Source organism: Actinia tenebrosa, unplaced genomic scaffold (genome assembly GCF_029948245.1).
Source record: "Actinia tenebrosa isolate PJP-AT-01 unplaced genomic scaffold, QUT_ActTen_1.0 PGA_scaffold4__44_contigs__length_22323623, whole genome shotgun sequence".
NCBI lineage: Eukaryota > Metazoa > Cnidaria > Anthozoa > Actiniaria > Actiniidae > Actinia > Actinia tenebrosa.
This window is the reverse complement of record NW_028292581.1, coordinates 1,492,684-1,515,238: the sequence shown is the minus strand read 5'-3', so window position 1 is coordinate 1,515,238 and position 22,555 is coordinate 1,492,684. Positions and strand designations below refer to the sequence as shown.

General features: G+C 38.3%; 3 protein-coding genes across 4 annotated transcripts; 1 reads left to right on the top strand and 2 right to left on the bottom strand.

Annotated features, from left to right (window-relative positions):
• Nucleotides 1–547: 547 nt before the first annotated feature.
• On the bottom strand, nt 548–8,263 carry LOC116299454 (polypeptide N-acetylgalactosaminyltransferase 13). The gene is made up of 8 exons (XM_031708116.2): nt 7,545–8,263; nt 6,752–6,924; nt 5,751–6,126; nt 4,966–5,083; nt 2,949–3,278; nt 2,630–2,731; nt 2,019–2,165; nt 548–1,119 (listed from the first exon to the last, which is right to left on the bottom strand). The coding sequence occupies exons 1-8, from the start codon at nt 7,946–7,948 to the stop codon at nt 961–963; spliced, it is 1,809 nt and encodes a 602-aa protein (XP_031563976.1). The 5' UTR covers nt 7,949–8,263; the 3' UTR covers nt 548–960.
• Nucleotides 8,264–8,816: 553 nt separating this feature from the next.
• Nucleotides 8,817–13,685, bottom strand: LOC116299464 (corepressor of RBPJ and splicing regulator). Its single transcript, XM_031708127.2, has 10 exons — nt 13,503–13,685; nt 13,320–13,414; nt 12,806–12,882; nt 12,276–12,345; nt 11,622–11,673; nt 10,896–10,955; nt 10,745–10,799; nt 10,351–10,454; nt 10,073–10,161; nt 8,817–9,970 (listed from the first exon to the last, which is right to left on the bottom strand). Exons 1-10 carry the CDS (start codon nt 13,563–13,565, stop codon nt 9,322–9,324), a joined length of 1,314 nt encoding a protein of 437 aa, XP_031563987.2. The 5' UTR covers nt 13,566–13,685; the 3' UTR covers nt 8,817–9,321.
• A 65-nt stretch (nt 13,686–13,750) lies between these two features.
• Nucleotides 13,751–22,510, top strand: LOC116299564 (3-oxoacyl-[acyl-carrier-protein] synthase, mitochondrial). 2 transcript variants are annotated; one of them, XM_031708240.2, is made up of 14 exons: nt 13,751–13,968; nt 14,122–14,211; nt 14,653–14,679; nt 17,216–17,280; nt 17,730–17,837; nt 18,172–18,243; nt 18,805–18,891; nt 19,494–19,645; nt 19,822–19,936; nt 20,408–20,474; nt 20,569–20,706; nt 20,962–21,042; nt 21,380–21,450; nt 22,194–22,510. In XM_031708240.2, the coding sequence occupies exons 1-14, from the start codon at nt 13,830–13,832 to the stop codon at nt 22,380–22,382; spliced, it is 1,401 nt and encodes a 466-aa protein (XP_031564100.1). In that variant the 5' UTR covers nt 13,751–13,829; the 3' UTR covers nt 22,383–22,510. The 2 variants fall into 2 exon arrangements, with proteins under 2 accessions (XP_031564100.1, XP_031564108.1); XM_031708248.2 differs by lacking the exon at nt 14,653–14,679.
• The last annotated feature ends 45 nt before the right edge of the window (nt 22,511–22,555 follow it).

Here is a 22,555-nt window from a genome sequence, read left to right as displayed (position 1 = left end):
TTGTAACTTATGACATGATTTTTAAGATTACAGTTTGTAACTATTTGACAATCTTAACACCTTGACATATTAGTTACTTTTGATAAGAAAAAAGAAATGAAAGAGTGGTATTTTAGGTCGGAAACATATATTCGTATGAAACAGGCTATAAGGGAGGCTATAATGTAAATACTATAAGGTCGCGATTCCTAAGAAGCCCAAAGGGTGGCTAATGTGCTTATTTCACATTAATTGTGACTATAATTTATATTTTGGGGTGTTTGGGTATTTCTTTCTACCTTTACTACTGATATTTTGATCAAAAACTACAAAGAAATGTGTGGAGCGATGTTCGATGTTTAGTGTATGACGTCACAGACTCCAAAAAATAATCGTAAAAATGTCATACTTTCGTCCTGAATATCGAGAAAACACTTCATACAGTGATTATTGGACCTTTAAATAGTATTCTTAGGAAGTTTCAGCTGAATCCAAATTTGAGCGATTTTCACTTTAATGTCGAGGCATTTATCGAACAAAATATATTATTTCAATTAATATAAACTAATTTCACAAAAATATCTATTTATCTATATTGGAAGTATATTTCTATCAATCTAACAAATGATTTTTAACATTTGTGCTAATGGCTTTGAAGCAATGAAGCTTGAATGAAACATTTGATAAATATTACAGATTTGTAATAATAATATTGGATAAATATTTTCTGAATTTATAATATTATTTCTCCTGATATTTCATTATTCAAGTGTCATTATACTTTTTGCAATAATATATTATTTTAAAAACTCTTAATCTCAAATATTCTGCAAAAAAAACTCATACCGCATTTTTTCCGAGAAAAATGTGCTTGAAGAAACACGAATAGCACTGATATTTTATACCGAATTATTAGACCTAGTCATCAAGTTATTTATATTAATATTTGTGATAATGGATGATATATCTGATATGTTATCATTAAAGGTATTCAGGTGTTTTAGTGTGATTGTTGTCTTTCTTGTATCTAGAGAATCTCCACGTCTGCGTCTTGCTTCCATCACATGGGTTCACCACGATGTGGGCTCGATCCTCGGACAGATCCAAGCAGTTTTCTGTCCACACGTGAACGATTGTTTCCTAAGACAGTAATTGAGCCCAATCAATATTAGCCTGCGTTCATAATGTATGGCTGGGGGATGGGGGTGAAATTTAGGTGAAATTTAGGGGGGATCGGAAAAATTTTTACCAGTAAAATAGGGGGGGGGGGGTTGAAAGTTTTTTTTCAGAGGATTGGGGGGGGGGGGGGGGATGCGAAACTTTTAGAAGATGCTACCAGAGACTGCCCGGGGGGGGAGGGGGGGATAGTTATTTTTTGGGGGACTTCAAGAGGGTCTTAAGAATTTTTTTGTCATTTAAAGATTTCACCTGCCCTCCCCCCCCCCCCCCCCCCCCCCCGCCATACATTATGAACACAGCCTTATTTGATAGATAGTTAAACTCCAATTAGATATGTGAGTTAGTAGTGCCCTGACTTTGATCGGCCGAGAAGTTGTTTCACGGTTCTATCTGTGATGTAGCCATGGCCCAATTAAGCTAAGTTTAAACAGCACAAAGGTTGTATGTACCACTGATTTACCAGGAAAACCCGGATTTCGATTTGTGTCATTTCGATCGGAAAGTTCCGGAAAACTCGGTCTTCCAATTAAGGTAATCCACTTTTCCCGCTCTTTTTGGTTCTTCCGGTAGACGCGTGTACCCATTTTTCGAAAGTCAAAGTTTCCCGCTCTTTTCTTAGCTCTAGCAAACGCATTTCCAACCGGATGGATTTTTTTAAAGGTTAAGCACCCCAGGGTTCTATCTCGTGTGAGTTAGCAATGCCCGGCTGACTTCGATCAGCCCAGAGGTCGGTTTCACGGTTTGTTTTATTTGTGACTGTAAATTCCCTCTTCACTTGTAGTCTAGAATAGTCTCTTCCTTATCAGTCATGTTACTTTGTCAGTCAGGTTACTACATACTGTTTAAAGCAGTTTTCTTACGTCTTGTTTATTGTGTTTCCATTCCTGGTTCCCTCGCAGTCCATGACACGTGATCATCTGTACAAAACTGCCAGGTTCACCGTCAGGTGCATCAAGACACTTGTCATCACCGAACACTATTTCGTTACTCTTCGTCAATGTGAAAAACTACCGAAAAAAGTCAGTCAATCAATATTCATATTTTATACAGCCGTGGGGAGAGAAAATTGGAGAACCTGGAGAATTAAACACAACTAGTCAAATACTCTCAACTTCTCACAAATACAGTTCAGTCGAGAATCAAACGCGCACCCTCAGGCCGGCATGAGCTACATTCAGGGGTGAAAGAGCGATGTGACAGCCCATGCCACACATGCCACTCTAATCATTATGTAACCTATGTATAAGATATAATGTTGACTCTGATTGGTCAAAAGACTTGAACAGGCGTCACTGGCCTTTCAAATCTTTTGTAACAAATGACTTAGGCTCAGGTCAAACGTCGAACTTCACACGAGCCGAACCTAATTCAAATAATGGATAACGAGGCGGTGTTCTTTAATGTCATTAGGTTCGACTCACGTAAAGTTCGACGTTCGACGCCTTTCTATCTTATTATTTCATTAACTTACTTGGTTGCCTCCCATTCCATGACAAGAATACAAACCAACTTTCTCTATTTTGTTCTTATCTCCGAGAGTGTCTATACAAATGTTGTTGTAGAGATTTCGAATCTGCAGATAAACAAGTTGCAAGTTTTAACTACATATTGTCAGAAGTCCATTGTTAACTCACTTCAATCATTCCCAAGGGAATGAAATAACAAAAGACACGTTGGCCATATGTTGGTTGATATAACAAGATAATTCATTGACAAGTCTCAGGTTTGTTAAATTAATTCAACTAAAATGGCGGCTATAACGTCAATGAGTGCAAGTAACGAATACTTACTTCTCCTTGTGCTGGTGGATTGGGGTCCACGCTCGTCATATCAGGAAACACATTTTCCAAATACCACTTGAAACTTTTACAGTTCAATCTCTTCCTGAGCGCAACCCTGTCACTGATGTCACCAATGTCAACCGCCTTCTCTTCCTCAGTTTTCTTCCTATAGTAAAGCTCTTTGTACTCGTCCATCCAAACTTCAGCCAGACGGTTGAAATTCTTGGCTAATGTCAGGGACGTCCCTTTTGGGAACTTATATGGGGAGGTGAATTTACGAAACACGTGACCAACACGTGAGCAGGGAATGATTTCTAATTGCCCACCACACATCCATATCTATCGAGAGTAAAGCAGATAATGAAGATAAGCAAAAAAAGGCTGTCTAGCGAATTTTCTCATATTCTATTAGAACCTTCGCAGGAATTATTAGTGGAGTAAAAAAACACAATAGAATAATCATTGTTTTCTCCCCAAAATGAACCTCTTTAGATTAATGTTTTCCAATTCGTCAGAGCATGCAGTTCCATTTTTGGGTTGCCTGTGGCAGCCCAGTCTAAAAATGCGTTGCGTGTCTTCGTATTTTCCTGCGTCAGAAAAATGCCAAAATTGCGCAATAGTACCCAGTGGTCTTCACTGCACTACCCAAGAGTCCTTTGCGGACATTTGATACAGAGATCCAGATGATACAGATGATACAGATGTAAAGTCTCATTTATATTCAAGTGACAGTTGCCAATCAATGTCTACAGCAAAGCACGTGTCGGAAATTAATGTCTACGTATATTCTTTTTTCGTTAATTGCTGAAATCCAAGGCCCAATGCTGGATTACGAATTACCGGGTGTATAAACTGGTTCAAGATGCCGTGAGAAGATATTTCTTTTATTTGTCTACTCATTTAATTTCACGGATTTGGGCAGATAGGAATAGGTTACTCAAAAATAGAAAAGTTTCACTATTCTATATTCTATTATTTTTACTAAAAAAAACAAAAAAACAAAAAAAACAAAAAAACAAAAAAACAAAAAACGGGGGAAAAGGAGTAAAAGCGTGAGTAGGTATAATGTTTAGGTCACCCATCCAAGTGCTAACCCTCCTCAGACGAGCTTGACTCAGTATCTTGAACGGAAACGATTTATCCACTGGACCACGGTTCCAGGTGAATCAGCATAACAATAGCCATGGACACAATGCACCGAATAGACTAGACTTTTTAACATTTTGTTATCAACCGATTCCGTGCGTGGCAGAGATGCAAGGGATTAGCCGATGTGGTCTGGGGGCCGGCTGGTCTCTCCCCTGATGCTTTGGCTAGAACATTTTCTTGCGTAATTCGTACACCCAAGGGCAGAAGGATTTAATCGCCGTCAGGTCCGAAGTCCATACGCCGCCTCAGCTCTGCGGATGTCTCGGGGGTATGGCAAAGTGGAATCGCTTTTTTAAAAATTTCTTTTGGTGGGTTCGAATCCCATCTTATCCACATAAGATTTTTCTTCTTTAATCAATTTTTTATTAGATTTCAATCTTCAACAGTAAGCAATAAGCAATGTCGATCCGCGAAAAGTAGAGCTATGCTTTCCTGTCTTTCTTAGTAAAGGTTGCTGACAAGAACATTTACTATATTTGGATCTCTATACCATATTATACAGAGAACACCTAAAGGAAGAAGATCGGCTTTAAAAATTATTACACGAGCTAAACGAAATCACTCTTTTTTGTGAAACATTCCATTATCTTTTGGCTAACAATGTAAACATTCTTCAACTGTACTAGGCCTCTCTGTGCATGATACAGGCAACCCAGTGAACGCCTATGGGAGTATTGACCATTTCTTTTTTTGACGGTTGCACAAGAAAAACACATAAATTTGGATTCAACTCAAGGAAAGGATCTTATTTCTAAGAGGATGACACGTGGTCTAAAATGGAAAAAACATTACGTCCAATTGAAACAGATCTATTATGCTAATACTTGCAAGGGGCCCATAATCATTAAGGTCTGTTACATAGCTCGTATGTACGTACCCTAAATGAGAGCTCCAAGTTCTCTCCACCCCATATCTCCATCTCATCATCGTACGTGCCAAGATCATAGAAATACTGACGATGCATAGAGAAGAGACCCCCGGCCATGGTGGGTGACCTAAGAGATAAAAAGATACATTACTCGAGGATTAAATATTGATTTTAGTGGCGGCCTCCTAATAAGGCAATGGACCTTATCCACTTGCGCTTAATGTTTTCTTTTTTTACCTTGGGAAATCAAGTTGTTCGTTTGATTTTTATCCATATTCAAGAATTACTGGTAAAAAAAGAAATAGTAATTAAGGGGATGACACGTGATCCGAAGAGAGAAACATTGGATTAATTGGGTCTACAGTCAACTCTCGTTACAGCGGACACTTTTGGGACCGTCACTTGGTGTCCGTAATAGCGAGCGTCCGCAATAGGGAGAATTAATTACGGTCATTTCTTTGTCATTATTTTTGCCGGGGATTTTGCTCCTGTCTGTAATAGCGAGGTGTCCGTAATATCAGGGTGTGCGCAAGGCGAGAGTTGACTGTATTTGTACAAACATCAGAAGAACGACAAGTAGAAAGTATGATGTGGGTGCGGGAATCAGCAAAACGTATGTGCTATAATATATAGAGTTGTGAAAGTTGCTGCAAAAGGGGTTGTGTTGCGTTCTGTATATAGAAATTCTGACCGCGACTTTCCTTGATGTACCAGTTTTTACCCCGGATGCTAAGCTAGCTTTATATACACATCGCTTTTTTCAATGGAAATGATTCTTTATCAGTATACTTTACCTGATGGAATCTGTTTCATCTTTTCTTCTCAGTCTTTCCACTTCAGGAATCGCTTTCCAAGTAAAAAACAAGTCCCAGGTAAAACCACCTCGCTCAAAAATTACGTCTGAGGTCTGGTAACTAAAGTCGTCCGCGCCAATCACCTCAATCACAGGGCACACGACGTTTCGCTTGTCTTCCGCGATTCGCGCCAAAAGTGGTTCAAGCCAACCAGGTGTCGCTTCGCAGTGAGAGTCTAGAAATGTTAATACCTCGCCTTTGGCTTCTTCGGCTCCTCTTAACCGCGCGGGTACCAAGCCTTGCCGGCTGGGCATGCGCAGTACTTTGACTTTTTTCAGTCGTGAAATATGCTGCATTAAGGGTTCTTTTAGGTTATCTGTGAAATGATAAACATGATAAAAACATTTAAAATGTAGCCGATGAGTTTCATTCGGCGTAAAAGGAGTGATTTTACTTTTGGATGGATGGACGAATGGTCGGATGGATGAGTGGATGAATAGATGGATAAGATGTTTGACTGGGCTGACGGCTGGATGGGTTAATTAGTTGGTTGGGTACATGGGTTGGGTACATGGGTTGGGTACATGGGTTGGGTACATGGGTTGGGTACATGGGTTGGGTACATGGGTTGGGTACATGGGTTGGGTACATGGGTTGGGTACATGGGTTGGGTACATGGGTTGGGTACATGGGTTGGGTACATGGGTTGGGTTGGGTACATGGGTTGGGTACATGGGTTGGGTACATGGGTTGGGTACATGGGTTGGGTACATGGGTTGGGTACATGGGTTGGGTACATGGGTTGGGTACATGGATTGGGTACATGGGTTGGGAATATGGGTTGGGTACATGGGTTGAGTGGATGGCCATGGACGGACGCGGGATGGACAGTTCAGGTTGGTTGGATACATGGGTTGGGTGGACGGGCGGACGGACGCAGGGGTGCATGGGTTTGATGAAGAGAAGGATGAATGGATGAATGACAAGTCTACATTTCTTACCATATTCACTAAAGTCATCTACCAGTATAATATCAGCAATAAGATGAGGTGGAGATTCATTCAATACACTATGAACGGTGCGTAGTAATACGCTCAGCGCCTCGTTATGAAAACAAATAATAACACTTGTAGTTGGCAGCTTTTTAGGATACCCAACATGCTTCTTTTTACATCTGCAACAACACATGCACAGTTAACAGTGATCGAGCTTAACACCAACTGACGTATCAGGAAAGGTGCGATATATTTCATTAGCTATATTACCACATCTACATAAAATACTGGTTCGTGATTGGTCGATTGACAGTGGATTTTTTTTCTTAATCAGTGCAATTAATTAATTGCAAAAATCCGGGAACTCTTTTCCGTGTGTTGTTGTTTGAAATTGGAGTTTGGAGTTTGACCTCTTAGAATCTGGAATCTAGAAGCCGTATGAAGTGGAATAACCAGGAAATGGAATTTAGACTGAATTTATGAGGAAAAAACTTGGTTATCATTGCATCGCATTGAGGGGTTGTTTTAGAGGACATATTACCAAGATGGCGTCTATTTCACCCCTAAACAGTCCCACAATGCAATGCAATGTCAACTCGACCTAATTTTCCCCGCAACCTGGGAATGCATGGCTAATACAGAGTCCACAGTCCAACATGTACAATATAGAATCCAGTTCCAAAAATCCAAAAGTCCATATCAACATGTCACGTGCAGTGCACATGGCAAGTACGCATGCAGCTAGCTACAACATGGTTGCCATACAACAGAATCCTCTCTTCATTACTGAGTTACTTACTTAGGTCCCCTAACATCTTGCAACTTTCTGTCCAATGAAATCCTGTCACTCAACATAACGTTGAACGAATGATTATCAAACACCATTTGCGCGGCGTTCTTGAGATTGTCGGGTAACTTGGCCGGTACTCCGAACTCTCCTAACCCAGGAATAACATCAAATGCTTCATATCGGTTCTTCCTGTTGCTATTTGATCGAAGCTTGTGAAGGAACTTTCGGTAATCATGACTGCGTCTATTATTTTTAACAGTATTTGGCATAAGATTTTCTGAGTCAAAGAGGTTTAACTGATTGTTCATGAACGTTAAGAATATTAAAAAATCCACTGAAATCCAGAAGACTGATGTTAAGATGAAGACTTTGACAAGAAGTCTCTGTTGTCTGACGAAGCGAGTGTAAGACATCTCTAACTTCTAGTGTCTAATTTTGTATAAAATTATTATTCTAAAAAAATCTACTATCGACGTGGATCTGTCGTGTTCTTTCTAACCAGCCCATCCACTCGGAGCATCAAATCTTACTCGAAAGATCCCTAAACTAAATATTTAACCTTGTCCTTCGATGACCGACTTATTTATATGTGCCTCGAAAAGTAGTCGACAGGCTTAGGAAATTAGCTCGGTGACAAAAGATAAGCCTCGAGGCGAATATAGTATCAATATTCATAACTTGTTCTTTTTTGGTTTGTGTTTGACCATTTTCCTTTGTACATCATCTGTTTGCCGGTACCAGATACGAAAATCAGCGGGTGACTCTTTTTATTGAACGCAACGTGCAAAAAATCTCGTAAACAAATAGTATCTATACAGTATTCTCTTGCAAACTGGCACAGGAAAGATATACCGGAGCGAGTAAGGGAAAGGCTCATTATCTGATATTCAGGAGATTCAGAAGCCGATAACTAGACTGAAAGTTAAAATCCTTATCTCCTTTTTGCATAAAAAAAGCTATTGTCAATATTATTTTTTATAAATAAAAATTCTATCTTATGTTACCACGATACTGTCACACAGATTTCCCGGCTATTTATTCATTTAGAAACTTCTCTTATTAATTCAAACTGGTTAGAGCTGTGCTCCGGGGTCATACATGGACTGTATATAGCGGCTGCCAGAGGCGGTTTTCAAATGCTTTCCGGTTGACCCCGTTGAGCGGTCACTGCTGTACTTGCGGTCAGTGATAACTCAAGCTTTGCCTTATTCCAAATTCATATTTCGTGTGATTATTATGCCTTTTTACTGTAACGTTTTTAACTTATTACAACAGTAAACATTGATGAATGGTAAATTCTATTTTCTTTAGCTGAAAGAATAATAATTTGGGGGGTGGGGGGCACGCCCATAGCAATGCCCTGTAGTATTAACGTCTGTGAAAATTCGTACAGGGGAAATAAGTAACGAGACTGTGGTTATTATTATCAGTTGGAATAATATTGTTACAGATGTGGCGGTCGAGTCTGATTGTCAGGATTTCCGATTCAACATATTGACTTTTAGATTTTTTTGTGCAGCCCAGTAACCTTTAACATTTTGTTAACCAACAAGGACAATTTAAGCGATGCCTGATGGCCTCATGTACCTCCTGGCGTGATTAGGATAATGATGATGAGGCTTTCGGCATACTGATTGGCTCAATGAAAGTTTTAAGTGTGAAGTCATTTGAATGAAAAGTACGTCGACTTTCGGGTCTAAATGAAAAAGTTGGCACAAATATTTCTAACGAAATATCATTGTTTACTCTTCGTTAACGCAAACCACTGTCTGTCGCTACTTTTCTCTTAGTCATTAAGAGCTAAAAGTTCTATTTTTTTCCCGTTTTTGGTTTTGGAGTTTAAGTCGTAATCCTTCCCTCTGTCCCCTTCACTTCCCCTTATTCGCCTGTCTTCACGTCGGTGACTTGATTCCTTCTCCTCGCGCGTTTTTTTCTTTCGATAATATCTCTCGTCATCACTCTCGCTGCTCGAAAGCGTTCGAGAAGTTCTTTTTTTGTTTTCGTCGTATTTCTTCTTTTTTTCATAGGAACGTCTCTCACTTTCACTGCTTAAAGCCTCACTTCTTTTACTTTCCTTTCCTCTGTGTTTTCTATCGCTAGAAGATTCTTTGGCGTAATGTCTCTCTCCTTTTTCCTCAGAATCTGAATAACGTTCACTTCGGCGAGAGTCTTTACTTTTTTCCCTGTCTCTCTCCTCATCGGAGTCCGAAGAAACATAACGTTTACTTCGCTTAGCTTTCGTTTTCTTTCTATCTTGACGTTCTTCTGAATCTGAAGATGAATCTCTGTTATTTTGTCTATCATTTTTTGGCTTTCTTTCGTCATCATCTTCGCTGTCGCTTGCTCGCGACTTACGACTACGTTTCTTCTTTTTCTTCGCTTTATTTTTGGAACTTTCACCTTCTTGTTCTTTCCTTTCCAGCTTATCGAGTTTTCTAAATTTAAAACACAGAAAAACATTCAAAAAGATAAATTTTTCAATCATTAGAAATTCTATAAAATCTCAAATATGGAAAGTTCTTGACAGTCTTTATCACCTCAGTAATTTTCTCTTTTGTTTGTCTGTCAGCGACGCAAGAAATTCTGCCTCGGGATCTTGTTCTTCATCGTCAGATGCCAGAATTTGCTGAAAATATATTTGTATGACGATTGACAAGTGTTATTTCATTAATCGCTGCAAAAAAAATTTCCTTGTGAACTTATACGATTTCTTCCGAAGTTCAAAATGTTTCAATTATCAATACACTTGTTCTTGAAAAGTTGGTTCGGCATTTTATTTGAGATGGCCTATTATTATCATTGATACAATTTTTACCTGGTTTGGGTCGCGTGGATTAAACTTTCTTCCTAGAACACCTTGTTTTAGGGCTAGTCCATCGTTACGCATGTCCTTCATGAGTTGAGCAGGGTCTGTCACATCTGCATAAAAAAGACAATGAAAAAGGAAATAAATTTTATTACTCTGACAACGAAGCCCTACTAAAATAGATTGCTGCACATGTAGGAATCATGTGAAATATTTTGGAAGACCCGGCAATAATTTGTCTAACAATTTCCAATTTCATTATTGTTCAAGTTGAAAACATTTGCAGAGATACTTCATTATCTTGTGATTTCTCGGTGTTTAACGAATTTTTACTTGTATATATTACATAATCTTGCCAGTTGTACTAATTAAGAATCAATGGAATGGTAATGGTATTTCTTACCTGCAAATGTTGATGGATCACTTTTTGAAAGCGAAGTTTTGTTCATCTTAGGGCACTAACAGGAAATGACCACTTATCAAATACTGAAGATAATCATTACAAAACACAAGTAATGTTTCAATGTAGCAAGAACCGTCAGTAACTATCTCACCTCTCTGTCAGTGTTGACATGCCCCCATTTGCCACATCTGATGCATCTGACATTACGCACCTTTAACATATCAAAATTATTTCAAGATTAGAAAGAAAAATTACCATAAATATGGAAAACAGGCCTTACTTTTTAATTTGATTGAATAACAGGCAAGTCTGTATTTATTTTTCCTTACAGCTCCTTCCAATTACAAGTGCAAAACTGTACAATTGCAGTTGAAGTCTTGATGAAGTAGAATTTGGTGCAGGTCAATCAAGGCATTCCCTGCTAGCAGAGTTTCCCTGGTTGGCCAAAAGAGAGACTCAAGCATGTACCCTTGAAAACTTTGTGTTTTCAGATAATGCCAATGATGGAAACACTTTGACTGATGTCCCCCAACATCCTAATTTGCTGCACCAGTAAATCGTGTGATTGGGGAGCACTGTAAGTGGATGTGTCTTCATCCTTATTTTACAAGGTTAATGATTTCAACATGAATGCTCATCATCAGGGTGCAGAAGATTGTGTCAATCATCATTGAACAGCAAAAAGTAACACAGCTTGTTTTAGTATTTTGGCTTCATTCTGGTTATACACTACTTGGGTCCCAAAAAATAAATATTTTTTGTGTCAAACCAGTCTCAATAAAAATGGTTGATCAATGTCATTGGTTCTTTGCATGATTGTAATCCTATGGTCTGGAATTATCCCAGTGTTCTATAAAACATAGGTTAAAATACTTACTGGGATGCCAAACGGTTGATCTCTTACAGCTAGATTAAGATTCTTTGTGTATCTGTGAAAAAGAAAAGATCACTTGTCACCTGTTGTATATTTAACCAGTTTCCTCTAGTTTTCCATGGTATGCCCTCTTATTTACCACAATTGACATCATCTAGCCGTCAAAATGAACGTGAACTTATGAGGCATAGCCAAGGGAGTCCACATCATATTTTGACAGCTATATGAGAAAAAAGTGGTAAAAGAGAAGACATCCAAAAACTAAAGAAAATTGGTTAAATACAACAGAAAACAGGGCTTAAAATGTTTTAATCTATCTTAAAAACAGCTTCAATGTCCGGCCAGAATTTAGATTTGTCCAGTCAAATCTTTGCCTTGCCCATCATTTTGACCAGTAACGTTTAGTCAGAAATAAGGTATGACTAAGCAAAAATCAAATTAGGCATGTGATGATCAGCCATTTTTCTAAATGCTGGAAAATTATCAATTTTACTACAGAAACAAGGGGAAAATTTGAAAGAAAAATGGTTGGTCCTCCTATTTATCCCACCTCTAGACCAATCAGAAAGCAAGTGAGTTCACAATTTTGGTAAAAATATATACACACTATAATAAATGTAATAAAAAATATACCAATAAATTACTCCACTTTCTCACCCTTCTCTCGGTGCTCCTTTCTGCCATTCAAATCTTGGCTCCTCCTCTTCTTCTTTATTCTTTTCTTTTTCTTTTGATAAAAAATATCATTTCAAACACAATACTAATAATTAACACAAAAAAGTGCATAATTTGGATAATATGAATGACATCACATGCTGATTGCAGGGTACTATATCAGTATTCTAATTGGAAGAATAGTAATAATAATATTGCATATAATCTTTCGAATTTGTCAATCTCAGGTTTATCTCATGTTATTATTTTTCACACAAAAAGTTGAAATGTTTGAGTATATTTAAATTATTGCACGTTGGGATAATGGAAAACCGGTCTCCAACTAAATACATGTAGTTAACTAAATAGTTCTCCCAATGGTCATTTTGAGGTTTGTGCCAAAATGTGCATACAACTGACCCCCCACCCCCCCCCCCCACAACTCTTATCATGCCACTGGTTTTGTAGATTGTTGTAGAGGTTTGCTGGAGTAATTATTGATTGTAGGGAAGATGTACTGATTATCAATGAACCTTTATCAAATCCCGGAGGAGCATCATACAAGAATCCTAGCCCTGACTTCAGCTTCTCATCGTTGCTCACCATTTGTCTGAAAGGGAAAGATGTTCACTGATTATAAACACTGGTTTTTTCCCGGGGGGGGGGGGGGTACTCTTGCCCGTTTAGGGTAGGGATGTGCCGCTGAGCCTACTGAACCCTGACCCTGTTCCAGAGTAAAATCGCTGAATTTCATACCGTGTTCCAGAGCAAGAACGCTGAAAATCATACCCTGTTCCGGTGTTGCGAAAATGGATACCCTGTTCCAGATAGGAAAGAGCGTGATTTCATATACCCTGTCCCAGAGCAAGCGCGATTTTATATACCCTGTTCCAGGGGTTTTTTATCTCACTTGTCTAAACACTTTCTACGTGTTAGAATTCTTTTTAAAAATGGATTTCTGAGAAATTATTTTAAACCGATGATCGTCAGAGAGGAATATAAAGATGCGACGTTGCAAAATGCAAGCCAGATCTGTAAACACCTTACCTATTTTGGTATTTATCTTGTTCTCTTTGGTACTGTTCATTCAACTCTTGTTGTTTTTGTTTGTCAGCCATAAGTTTCTGCTCTGCCATCCATACCTGTAGGATATTTTAATAAGTTTAACCCTACATCAATGGAAATCTTAGAAAATCGTGGTAAAACGTTGAAGGCGTCAAAAGACTTTACCCTTTTAATGTTCGCATTGGATCCAGGATGGAAGTCCTTCTTGTTCATAAACTTGGCAAACATGATTGCTATGTATTTCTTCAAATGTATCTGTAAGTAATTATTGAGAAGTCTGTCTTACGAGATCAAAAAAGCCAACTTTTCTATACCGTCCTATATTTGATTGTGTCGTTTAGTACGCCATCTTGTTTTTCAAGATCAAAAGTCTGGGCTTCCTGTGGATTTATTGGAAGGCCTGGACACTTGGTAAAAAACATGGCGGACGAACTCACTAAAATTAGCGCATAAAATTGGCCCTCAATTTCTTGATAATCTTGAACGTTACTTATGAATAAAGGGTGTCAAAAGTGCTTCGTTTTGCAGAGGAGGCTACTAGACTGCAGAAAAAGCTTTTGTTCGAAATCTTCAAGAACGCTATCAAAGACGAGAGGTGAAGAACGTAGACGTGTGGTGGTCACTGGCTTGGGTAAGCATTTTTACATTGACATTTACCAAAAATACTGTTTACGAGGCTAATGAAGTCTGTGTAAAGATAAAAAATTGAGAATAAAGATAGCTGTTTATTGTTTTATGTACATATGAAGGGCTCCTTTTTTGAGTGTTGAATATTTTGCATCAGGGTTGGTGTGTCCTCTAGGAGTTGGTACGAAGCATGTCTGGCAACAACTTATTAGTGGTCGATGTGGAATTACGAAAATAACTGATAAAGGTTTGTTGACATATATGTACTTGTCATTTTGATACACAGGGACTGCAGACAGGAAGGGCTTACCCTTCACTTTTTGCTAATATCTTCTAAATCTTAAAGTTAAACTCCTATTTTTCGTGTTACCACTTTTTTCACTGCTATGCGCTGATAGAGACATAAATTATGCCCAACGATGATGATGATGATCACTGATGACAGTGATAATGATGATGACAGGGATGATAATGATGACAATGATGATGGTGGTGGTGGTAGTGGTGCTGGGGTGCTAATGATAGCAATAATCCATGTATAAAACTCTCATTTAAACTTTATGTCCTAGCTAAGACCTAAAAATTTCACAATAACTGTAGCCTTTCGATCAAAAAACCCCCACTGATTTCTTTTTCTTCTGATGAATGTTTTAACTTAAAAGTTTGCTGTTGTTGTTATTGATTTCAGATTATGATACAATACCTGCAAAAATTGGTAATTGTTTAAAACACCATGCTAAGGTGACTCACCTTAGGTTCTTTGGCACTCACATAGCAATGTTTGATCAGCTCTAGCTCCCTTCATGAAGATTTTTTTGGCTAGATTTTCTACACTCTCCTTGGTGTAGAATGAAGTTTCTAAAAAGAGAACTTTGGTTGAAATTGGTGTAACATTATAACGAGGGAGTGATGATGCTGTCTAATTTGCATACAGCATATTTTTGGAGAACATCAACTTTAACTTTGAAAAGGACGTAGCATACCCTGAAGCCAATCAAGCATTGCTAGGTGAGTGCCAAAGAACCTAAGGTGAGCTACAGTACCGCCTGAAATCATTGCAGCATGCGAACGCGTTTGTTTCGCGTCTTTACCGCGTGCTATGAACGCAAACTGTACGCGGAATGGACGCGAATGGACGCGAATGGACGCGGTCAATACGCTCTTTCGTTCTTACTGCGGTTTATAGAACGTAGCATTTACAGTACATGTGCCGAGTACATTTGCAGTGAAAGTGCCCCAAAAACTAGACATAACTTTTTAATCAAATGAGCAGCATTTTCTGAAAAACGTAGCATAATCATCGACCGAATGTACGTACATTTAGTCAGATAGTCTATTAATATGGAAGTTTGAAACTTTCGAATATTTTCGAAATTGAAATGTCGGAAATACTTGGAAGTTCGTCCATAAACTTCTATAACTACATGTACTGTAGTTATAAATAAACTGACCTCAAATTATTATCGCTGTGAGGAGGCCTAACCGCATCAATTTAAACCTTCAAAGTTCAATATGCTACACAATATATGTATTTTGCTAGAGGAAAGTTCAGTCTCCAAATAATTTATCAGAGTTTGAAGCAAATTATTAAGATCAAACCTATTCTTAATTCTTGTTTTTATTTCAAAATACAAAGTCGAAGCTTTTAGAACGCATCTTTTTCCAGCAAATGAATCCATGGCCGGCGAACATGCAATTTACACGCGGACTCGGTTGTTGCGAGCTGCATCGAGCCCTGCAAGCTGGAATTCTTTTTTTTTTTTGTCTCTCTATTAGTCGCTGCCGGTTCCTTTTTTTGACTGGCGGCAGTGAAAAACCAAATTCAAATCGGTTACTCGCAACTAACGAGTCCTCATAATATTTAAAATGCAAAGCGGCGGACCCTAATAATTCTCCGATTTTATACACAGAATACGAAGCCCCAGACCGTTCGTGACCTGAAGAGTCTAAAAATAATACTACATTCACCACGATTGTGAATTTTATGCTTTCGAGTAGCCCAAGAGTGAATCGAAGTAACGAATTCTGTTGTGAATGTAGAAGTATAAATAAAAGTTGCCTTAGGAAATTGCAGGACGAAGAATGTTTGAGAGATCTAAAACGTACAAACGCACGTGCATAAGAGTATGCGACAAGATAAACGTCATACATGTAGCGTTACACTGTAATCAATTATCTATGTCGGGCTCTAAAATATCTAATGTAATTTCGTTTTTTCGTCCAATGTTACTCTATTACCTTGAAATAAAGCACGAAAGCATAAAATACTATTATTTTATAAAATAGTTGGAACTTTTGGATAGATTAACCATTCCAACTGGATCAAAATCGAGGTAGAAACGCTCCCCACAAGATACAGTACAAAAGGGCAAGAGAATCGCATATGACCACATTTAAACACAGTTACATGTACATGTAGCTCATTTTCGATTGATGAAACAATTAATTCCAAAGAAATTCTACACACAAAAAAAATCGACTCCTGTACTGGTTGGTACAAACTCGAACTCGATTCCTAAATGGAACTTTTAAAAAACTCGAACTCGGGCCATAAAAAATATTTCGTTGAATGCCAAACCAGTAGGAATACTGTATAACCAAACAGCGCTTTGTACAGTATGATACTGTATGGGACGCGTTTTTTCGGCAACCGCGGTTAAATCGCGGTCAATTCTAGGTCAGGACGCGGCTTATTTGCGTTTTTACCGCGTGCACTGAACGCGCGACGGACGCGTCTTATGCCTCAATGATTTCAGGCGGTACTGTACCTTAAATGTACCCTTGTGAATACATTCATATTTACAATACAAAAAGGCAGTATTTGTACTAAGGAAGCACAACTTTTCAATCACATGTAGGTATTTTAAAAGGAAGTACTCATTTGAAAAGTTTCCATGCATGCAAAGAAATATAAAAAAAACGAAATGTTAATGATTTTTTTTCCTGTCCGGTATCCTAAAACATCGTGCATTCTGATTGGCTGTTTGAGTGGGAGGTATTTTGTCAGTATCTGCCCACGGTCACTGTCCGGTATCCTTGGCCGCTAAACAACAAAACAAAAACAAGTAAAAAAATACAAGAAAAAAATTAATAAGTTATTTATCGTCTTATAGTCGTTCTGGTCTTGAAAACAGAGCTCAGCCTAACGGCCTCCAGCCATATATTCAAGACCTCGGGCACAGTTTTTCCCTATCCGAACCTTCTGGCCGGTAAATGACATATATATATTCAGTAGTTTAATTTTTTCTCAGCCGGCTTTGTACCTAAAGGGGCTCACAGTGGTCAATTAGATATTGATGAATGGCTCAAAGTTGTAGTAAGTACATTTATTGACATATGCTACAACATGATTTACAACAAATTCCTTTTAAGACCAGTCATAAGTAAGGGTTCAGACCCAGAGAGACTGCTGCAAATAGAAGAAGGGTCCATGATAAAATTAATATTCATGAGGAAAAAAACAAATCATTAAATGTCTGCATAATACAGGTAGCAAGCCCAGTTAAAATGATGTATGATAATTTATAATGCTATGGCTGGGTTTCCTGTGGTTATTTTGGCATTTCAGATAGCCTTTGTTTCTTAGTAACCCACTATTTAAAGCAGCTCATCATCCTCCCTTAACATTTTCTATGTTCTATGTTGTTGTTTTGACTTGTGTTTTTACAGGGGAAAATACTTGTGAGTCTTTACCATTTCATGTATAATTTATGAGAATAGACAGTGGAAGTCAATCAAACAAATAAAACAGTTATATGTTAATAGGATAAAAGAAGTACCTCAGAAGAGAGTCTTTTTGCTGTTATTGCAGCAAGTGAAGCATTGAAGGACTCTAAATGGAAACCAACTACAGAATTAGAAAAACAAAGAACTGTAAGTCAGAAATAGTAAACCATAATGTCTTAAATGATTTACAGTAATATCCTATCTAACATCAATCTTTCTGTTAAAATTGAATTCTTTTTTTAATACCTTACTGAAAATGTATGCAATACCCTCATGAGAAAAGCACCCAAATCTGATTTTTCAGAGATTTCTGAGTTAAATAAACAGATGCATTGTAGTGTATCTTGGGTACAAACATGAGATGTTTGTATTGAAGCTGCACCACAATACACCATGTTCACTATTTTAGAAAAGGTCAGTGAGAGAAACTCAATTCCCCATATTGCTATTGTAACATTGGATGTTTTTGTCCGTTATTCAGGGAGTTTGTATAGGGTCAGGGATAGGAGGAATCAAGGATATTCCTGTGACAGGGGCAATACTAAAGAAAGAGGTTAGTGTCTTACTACATGTAGGTCAAGGATCCTTCTTTATACAGGAATAGATCTCTCAATAGTAAAACAAAAGATAAGGAAAGATAGGGGCACCTGGAAGTATCACAGTTTTAACGTTCCTTTTTTACCACAGAAATCCCATTTCAACTTACTCAAAAAGCCATAATAATGATTATAATAATAACAACAAGAATCGATATGGTATCAGTAGATGAATTAAGATATTGAGTTGTACTCAATGTTGTGCATTGCAAATGCAATTATCTCTGAGTTTAGTAAACTTTTTGAAAATAGTTGTAGCGCTCCCTCTTTTGCTTAGCAAGAAATTCATGACCCTCCTATCAAGTCAACAGGGAAACAGCTTTTGTCAAAACGAAAAGGTTTAACCCATCACAAAACGGTTCAAATCTTTACTGATGGCCCTCCCCTCTGAAGCCCCGGTCCTTCATTCAGTAATAAATGTAATTTCCCTAACATTTGCTTCGCTTGTACCAAACCTGCAATGATGGTTTATTTAATTGATATTCGTTATATAGTATTCATTTTTTACTGTTTTATAGGGATATCGTAAAGTCAGTCCATTCTTTGTTCCTCGTATTTTAGTGAATATGCCTGCTGGTGTGGTCAGCATGCATTTCGAGTTACAGGTCAGTCACACTTGCCTCACTATGGGTAACCTGCTTTGTTAGGTCAATCACACTTACTTAACTCACTATGGGTAATCTGCTTTGTTAGGTCAATCACACTTACTTACCTCACTATGGGTAACCTGCTTTGTTAGGTCAGTCACACTTATTTACCTCACTGACCCTTTCTTATTATGCTGTGTGAAAACAATTAAAGTTAAAGTTAAACTTGCATGATAACACAGAGTATTCAGGGTATAAAAATTATAACAAATCCCATACATACATTTAGGTAAAGTGTTCCAGTTAGTCACAGAGTTTTCCAGCTCTTGTGAAACAAACTGGCTTTGTAAAAGTGTGGGAAAACGAAAAAACCTCTTCCTCCAAGAGGCATAAAGCTGTTATGTGGGCACACATGGGCAAACTTAGGCAAACTATCACAATGCCTCTCCACCCGAGTGTTGTATAAATGGGCAACATTAAACTTGACTTGCAAATTCTAGGGGTGGGGAGGGTGGGTAAAGTGCAATGGCCTAGCATCATATATTGGAGAGTAGTGATAGCTCTAGTCATTTCATTGTAGAAAAACTGAAAACCCTTAACATTTCCTTGTACGAAGACAGGGTCCAAATCATGCAGCAGCAACGGCCTGTGCAGCAGGAGCACATGCAATAGGTGATGCATACAGGATGATAATGCATGGAGATGCTGATGTCATGGTAGCCGGTGGAGCAGAGTCTTGTATCTCACCACTTAGTATGGCAGGTTTTTGCAAGTACGTTCAATACTTAGTTGTTTATTATAGATTTACAGACAACATCACAGGCAACTTCCTTCCTTCTTTACTTTTATTTTTTTTTCCTTCTCGAGACTTCCAGTCTCGACTAGTATTATCAAAGTAGGCTATTTGTTCAATATTTAACGGTTAACTACACTGTTTGATTCCTACAGGGCTCGAGCATTAACGACCAAGTATAATGACAATCCTCTTGAAGCATCTCGTCCGTTTGATAAAGACAGATCAGGTTTCGTTATGGGTGAAGGAGCTGGTATCCTCGTCTTAGAGGTAAGGGAATGGCATATGCATTAGCTTAGGGGGGAGGGGGAGGGACCAACACCATGTAAACTAACAAGAAAAATGGTATAGTGATTGTCCATCATATGGATTGTTTTCAATAATAGAACTTCAATTGACGGGCTATTAAATTGAAAAAATATCAATTTTAGAATATTGTGGTGCAAATTTCGTATTTAACCTTTCACTTGGACTTCATCTTGATGTTGACACGCGATGATGTAGAAACGTCGTTCACTATCATCGTTCGTTTTTCTATTACAAGATGTTGTATTAAAGATGGCTAATTAACTTTGTGGCTTGTCAACGTTCATTGGATTTAGATGATTGCGTACAAATATATTCTGTATCTCGAATAGAAATTCTCTTTGTTCCTTGGTTTTTTGACTGGTAGTCGACGCAGTCCACTGATATCATTAAGGATAATGTAAGTTACCTTTAACTGTTTTCTGTTCTGTACAGGAACGAACTCATGCCATCTCGCGTGGTGCAGAGATACATGCAGAAATACTTGGATACGGCATGTCAGGTTGGTACGAGCTCACCTTCAGGTGAAATCACTAGGATCAAAGTCTCTTCATTGTTTAACTTATTCACTCATTTATTCATTCATTCTCAACTAGGCGATGCCTACCACATAACTGCTCCAAGAGAAGATGGTCAAGGAGCATATCTAGCCATGAGCGCAGCTTTGAGAGATGCCGGCCTACAGCCACGCGATATTAGCTACATCAACGCACATGCTACTTCGACACCAATTGGTATGCTACTCCAGATAAAGCGACGTGTCATCCCTTAGCGTATAGTTTTAGCACTAACGCTTGAGAAGAATCATAGAAAGAAAGATTACTTAAGGGAATGACACGTGGTATGACATGGAAAGCTAAATTAGTCCATTCATAGACTTTTTAGAATGGCATGCAAGCACTGTAATGGGTTCAGAGTGGCAAAGATACATATAACACGTACCGGCTACACGCCTCTCACTTATATTTTTTAAATTTCTGTAACTAAAGGTGATGCAATAGAAAACAGAGCTATCCAAAGACTTCTCGGAGACCACAATAATAATGATATCAAGGTCTCGTCTACTAAAGGTAGGCTTACATATGACGACGAATTAGGTCTGTTGTAAATCACGCATTCACCGTTCTCATAATGGCCACCCAGTCATCTTGCAAGGCTCAGCAAGGCTGCTCATTCAAAATAAAGGTGGATAGCGCGAATTTAGGTCAAAACAAAAGGTCCATTTCTATACTTTTCTTCAATAAATGCATTTCATGTGATTTTATATCTTTTATTATGAACTATTGACGGGTTAACCTCGTTTTCGTATACTTGTCAGCCATTATAAGAGTGATGTATTAACTAAACAAATCATCTCCAGTGCATAGCAGCTGATCTTTTCGTACACGTATTTGGTATGTCCAACAGGAGCCACAGGACATCTGTTAGGAGCAGCAGGTGCAGTAGAAGCTATATTCACAGTTCTGGCTTTAAAACATGTAAGTATAGACCCCTTGCACGTGACGTCAAAGGAGTTCGTTCTGGGGGACAAAACTAAAGAATTCCAATCTCCTGAGAATTGAAAGCTATTGTTTTGTCCCCCAGATTGAGCTGCATTCCAGCGTGCTGCAAGGGGTCTATTGCGTTCTTGGTTTTGTTGTTTTTGGTAGCCTATAGAGGTTTTGCACCATCACGTGACGGCAGCCATGTTAGATGGCAGGAACAATACAATCGTTTTACATGAGAAAGAATTCAATTCCCGAGAGCAAAGGGATTTTATTGTTCTGCCATCTAACCACAGGAATCCTTTATTTTGAATGGAAGTTTATTTCTCCTTCCTGGTTTTCTAATTTAACTATCAAATTATCTACATTCTATTCATCGTTCTCAGTGTGTTTGAGTAACACCCAAACAACCGGCTGTCCTCAGTTCGCCTGGTGTGAGAAAGGACCACTGCGCGGCGCGATTGAATGTCTGACTGATTCGTAATAAAATCAAGAGTAAATGTTGTTCATATTGCCAAAGTTTTCTTGTTGTTGCACAACTTCGTGTATCAAAAATGTCGTTGTGTGGGCGGAGTAGTGATGCAGTCAGTAACTTACATGAGCAACTTTTGCGATACGGATGGCCGTATTACCGAACCTTCAAGACTGCGCACACATCATTGCAAACGGTCTTCTCTTCGTTTTACAGGAACTCTACAAAACACTTACCTACAAACATTTCCTTCTTTGTTTTCCAGAAAATGGCTCCCCCGACGTTAAACTTACACAGTTTTGACTCGCCGCAGGAATTTACTTTGAACTACGTACCAAATTCACCACAAGAACTGAACCCGACTTCATCGTCTTCTCCTCTCATCGCCTTGACGAGTTCTTTCGGGTTTGGCGGCACTAATGCTTGTTTGTGTATTGGAGAAGAAAATTCTTGATTTAAAGTTACGATTTTAACTTTGAATAATTTTTAATTTAATCAAGTTTAAAAATCTTTGTGTCAAATAAGTTTAAATTTAAAAATCTTTGTTTCAAATAAGTAGTTTATTAAAAAAGTTTCTTTTAAGAGGAGCTCACATTTCGAATTGCTGGGTTTTGCGGAGGGAGGTGA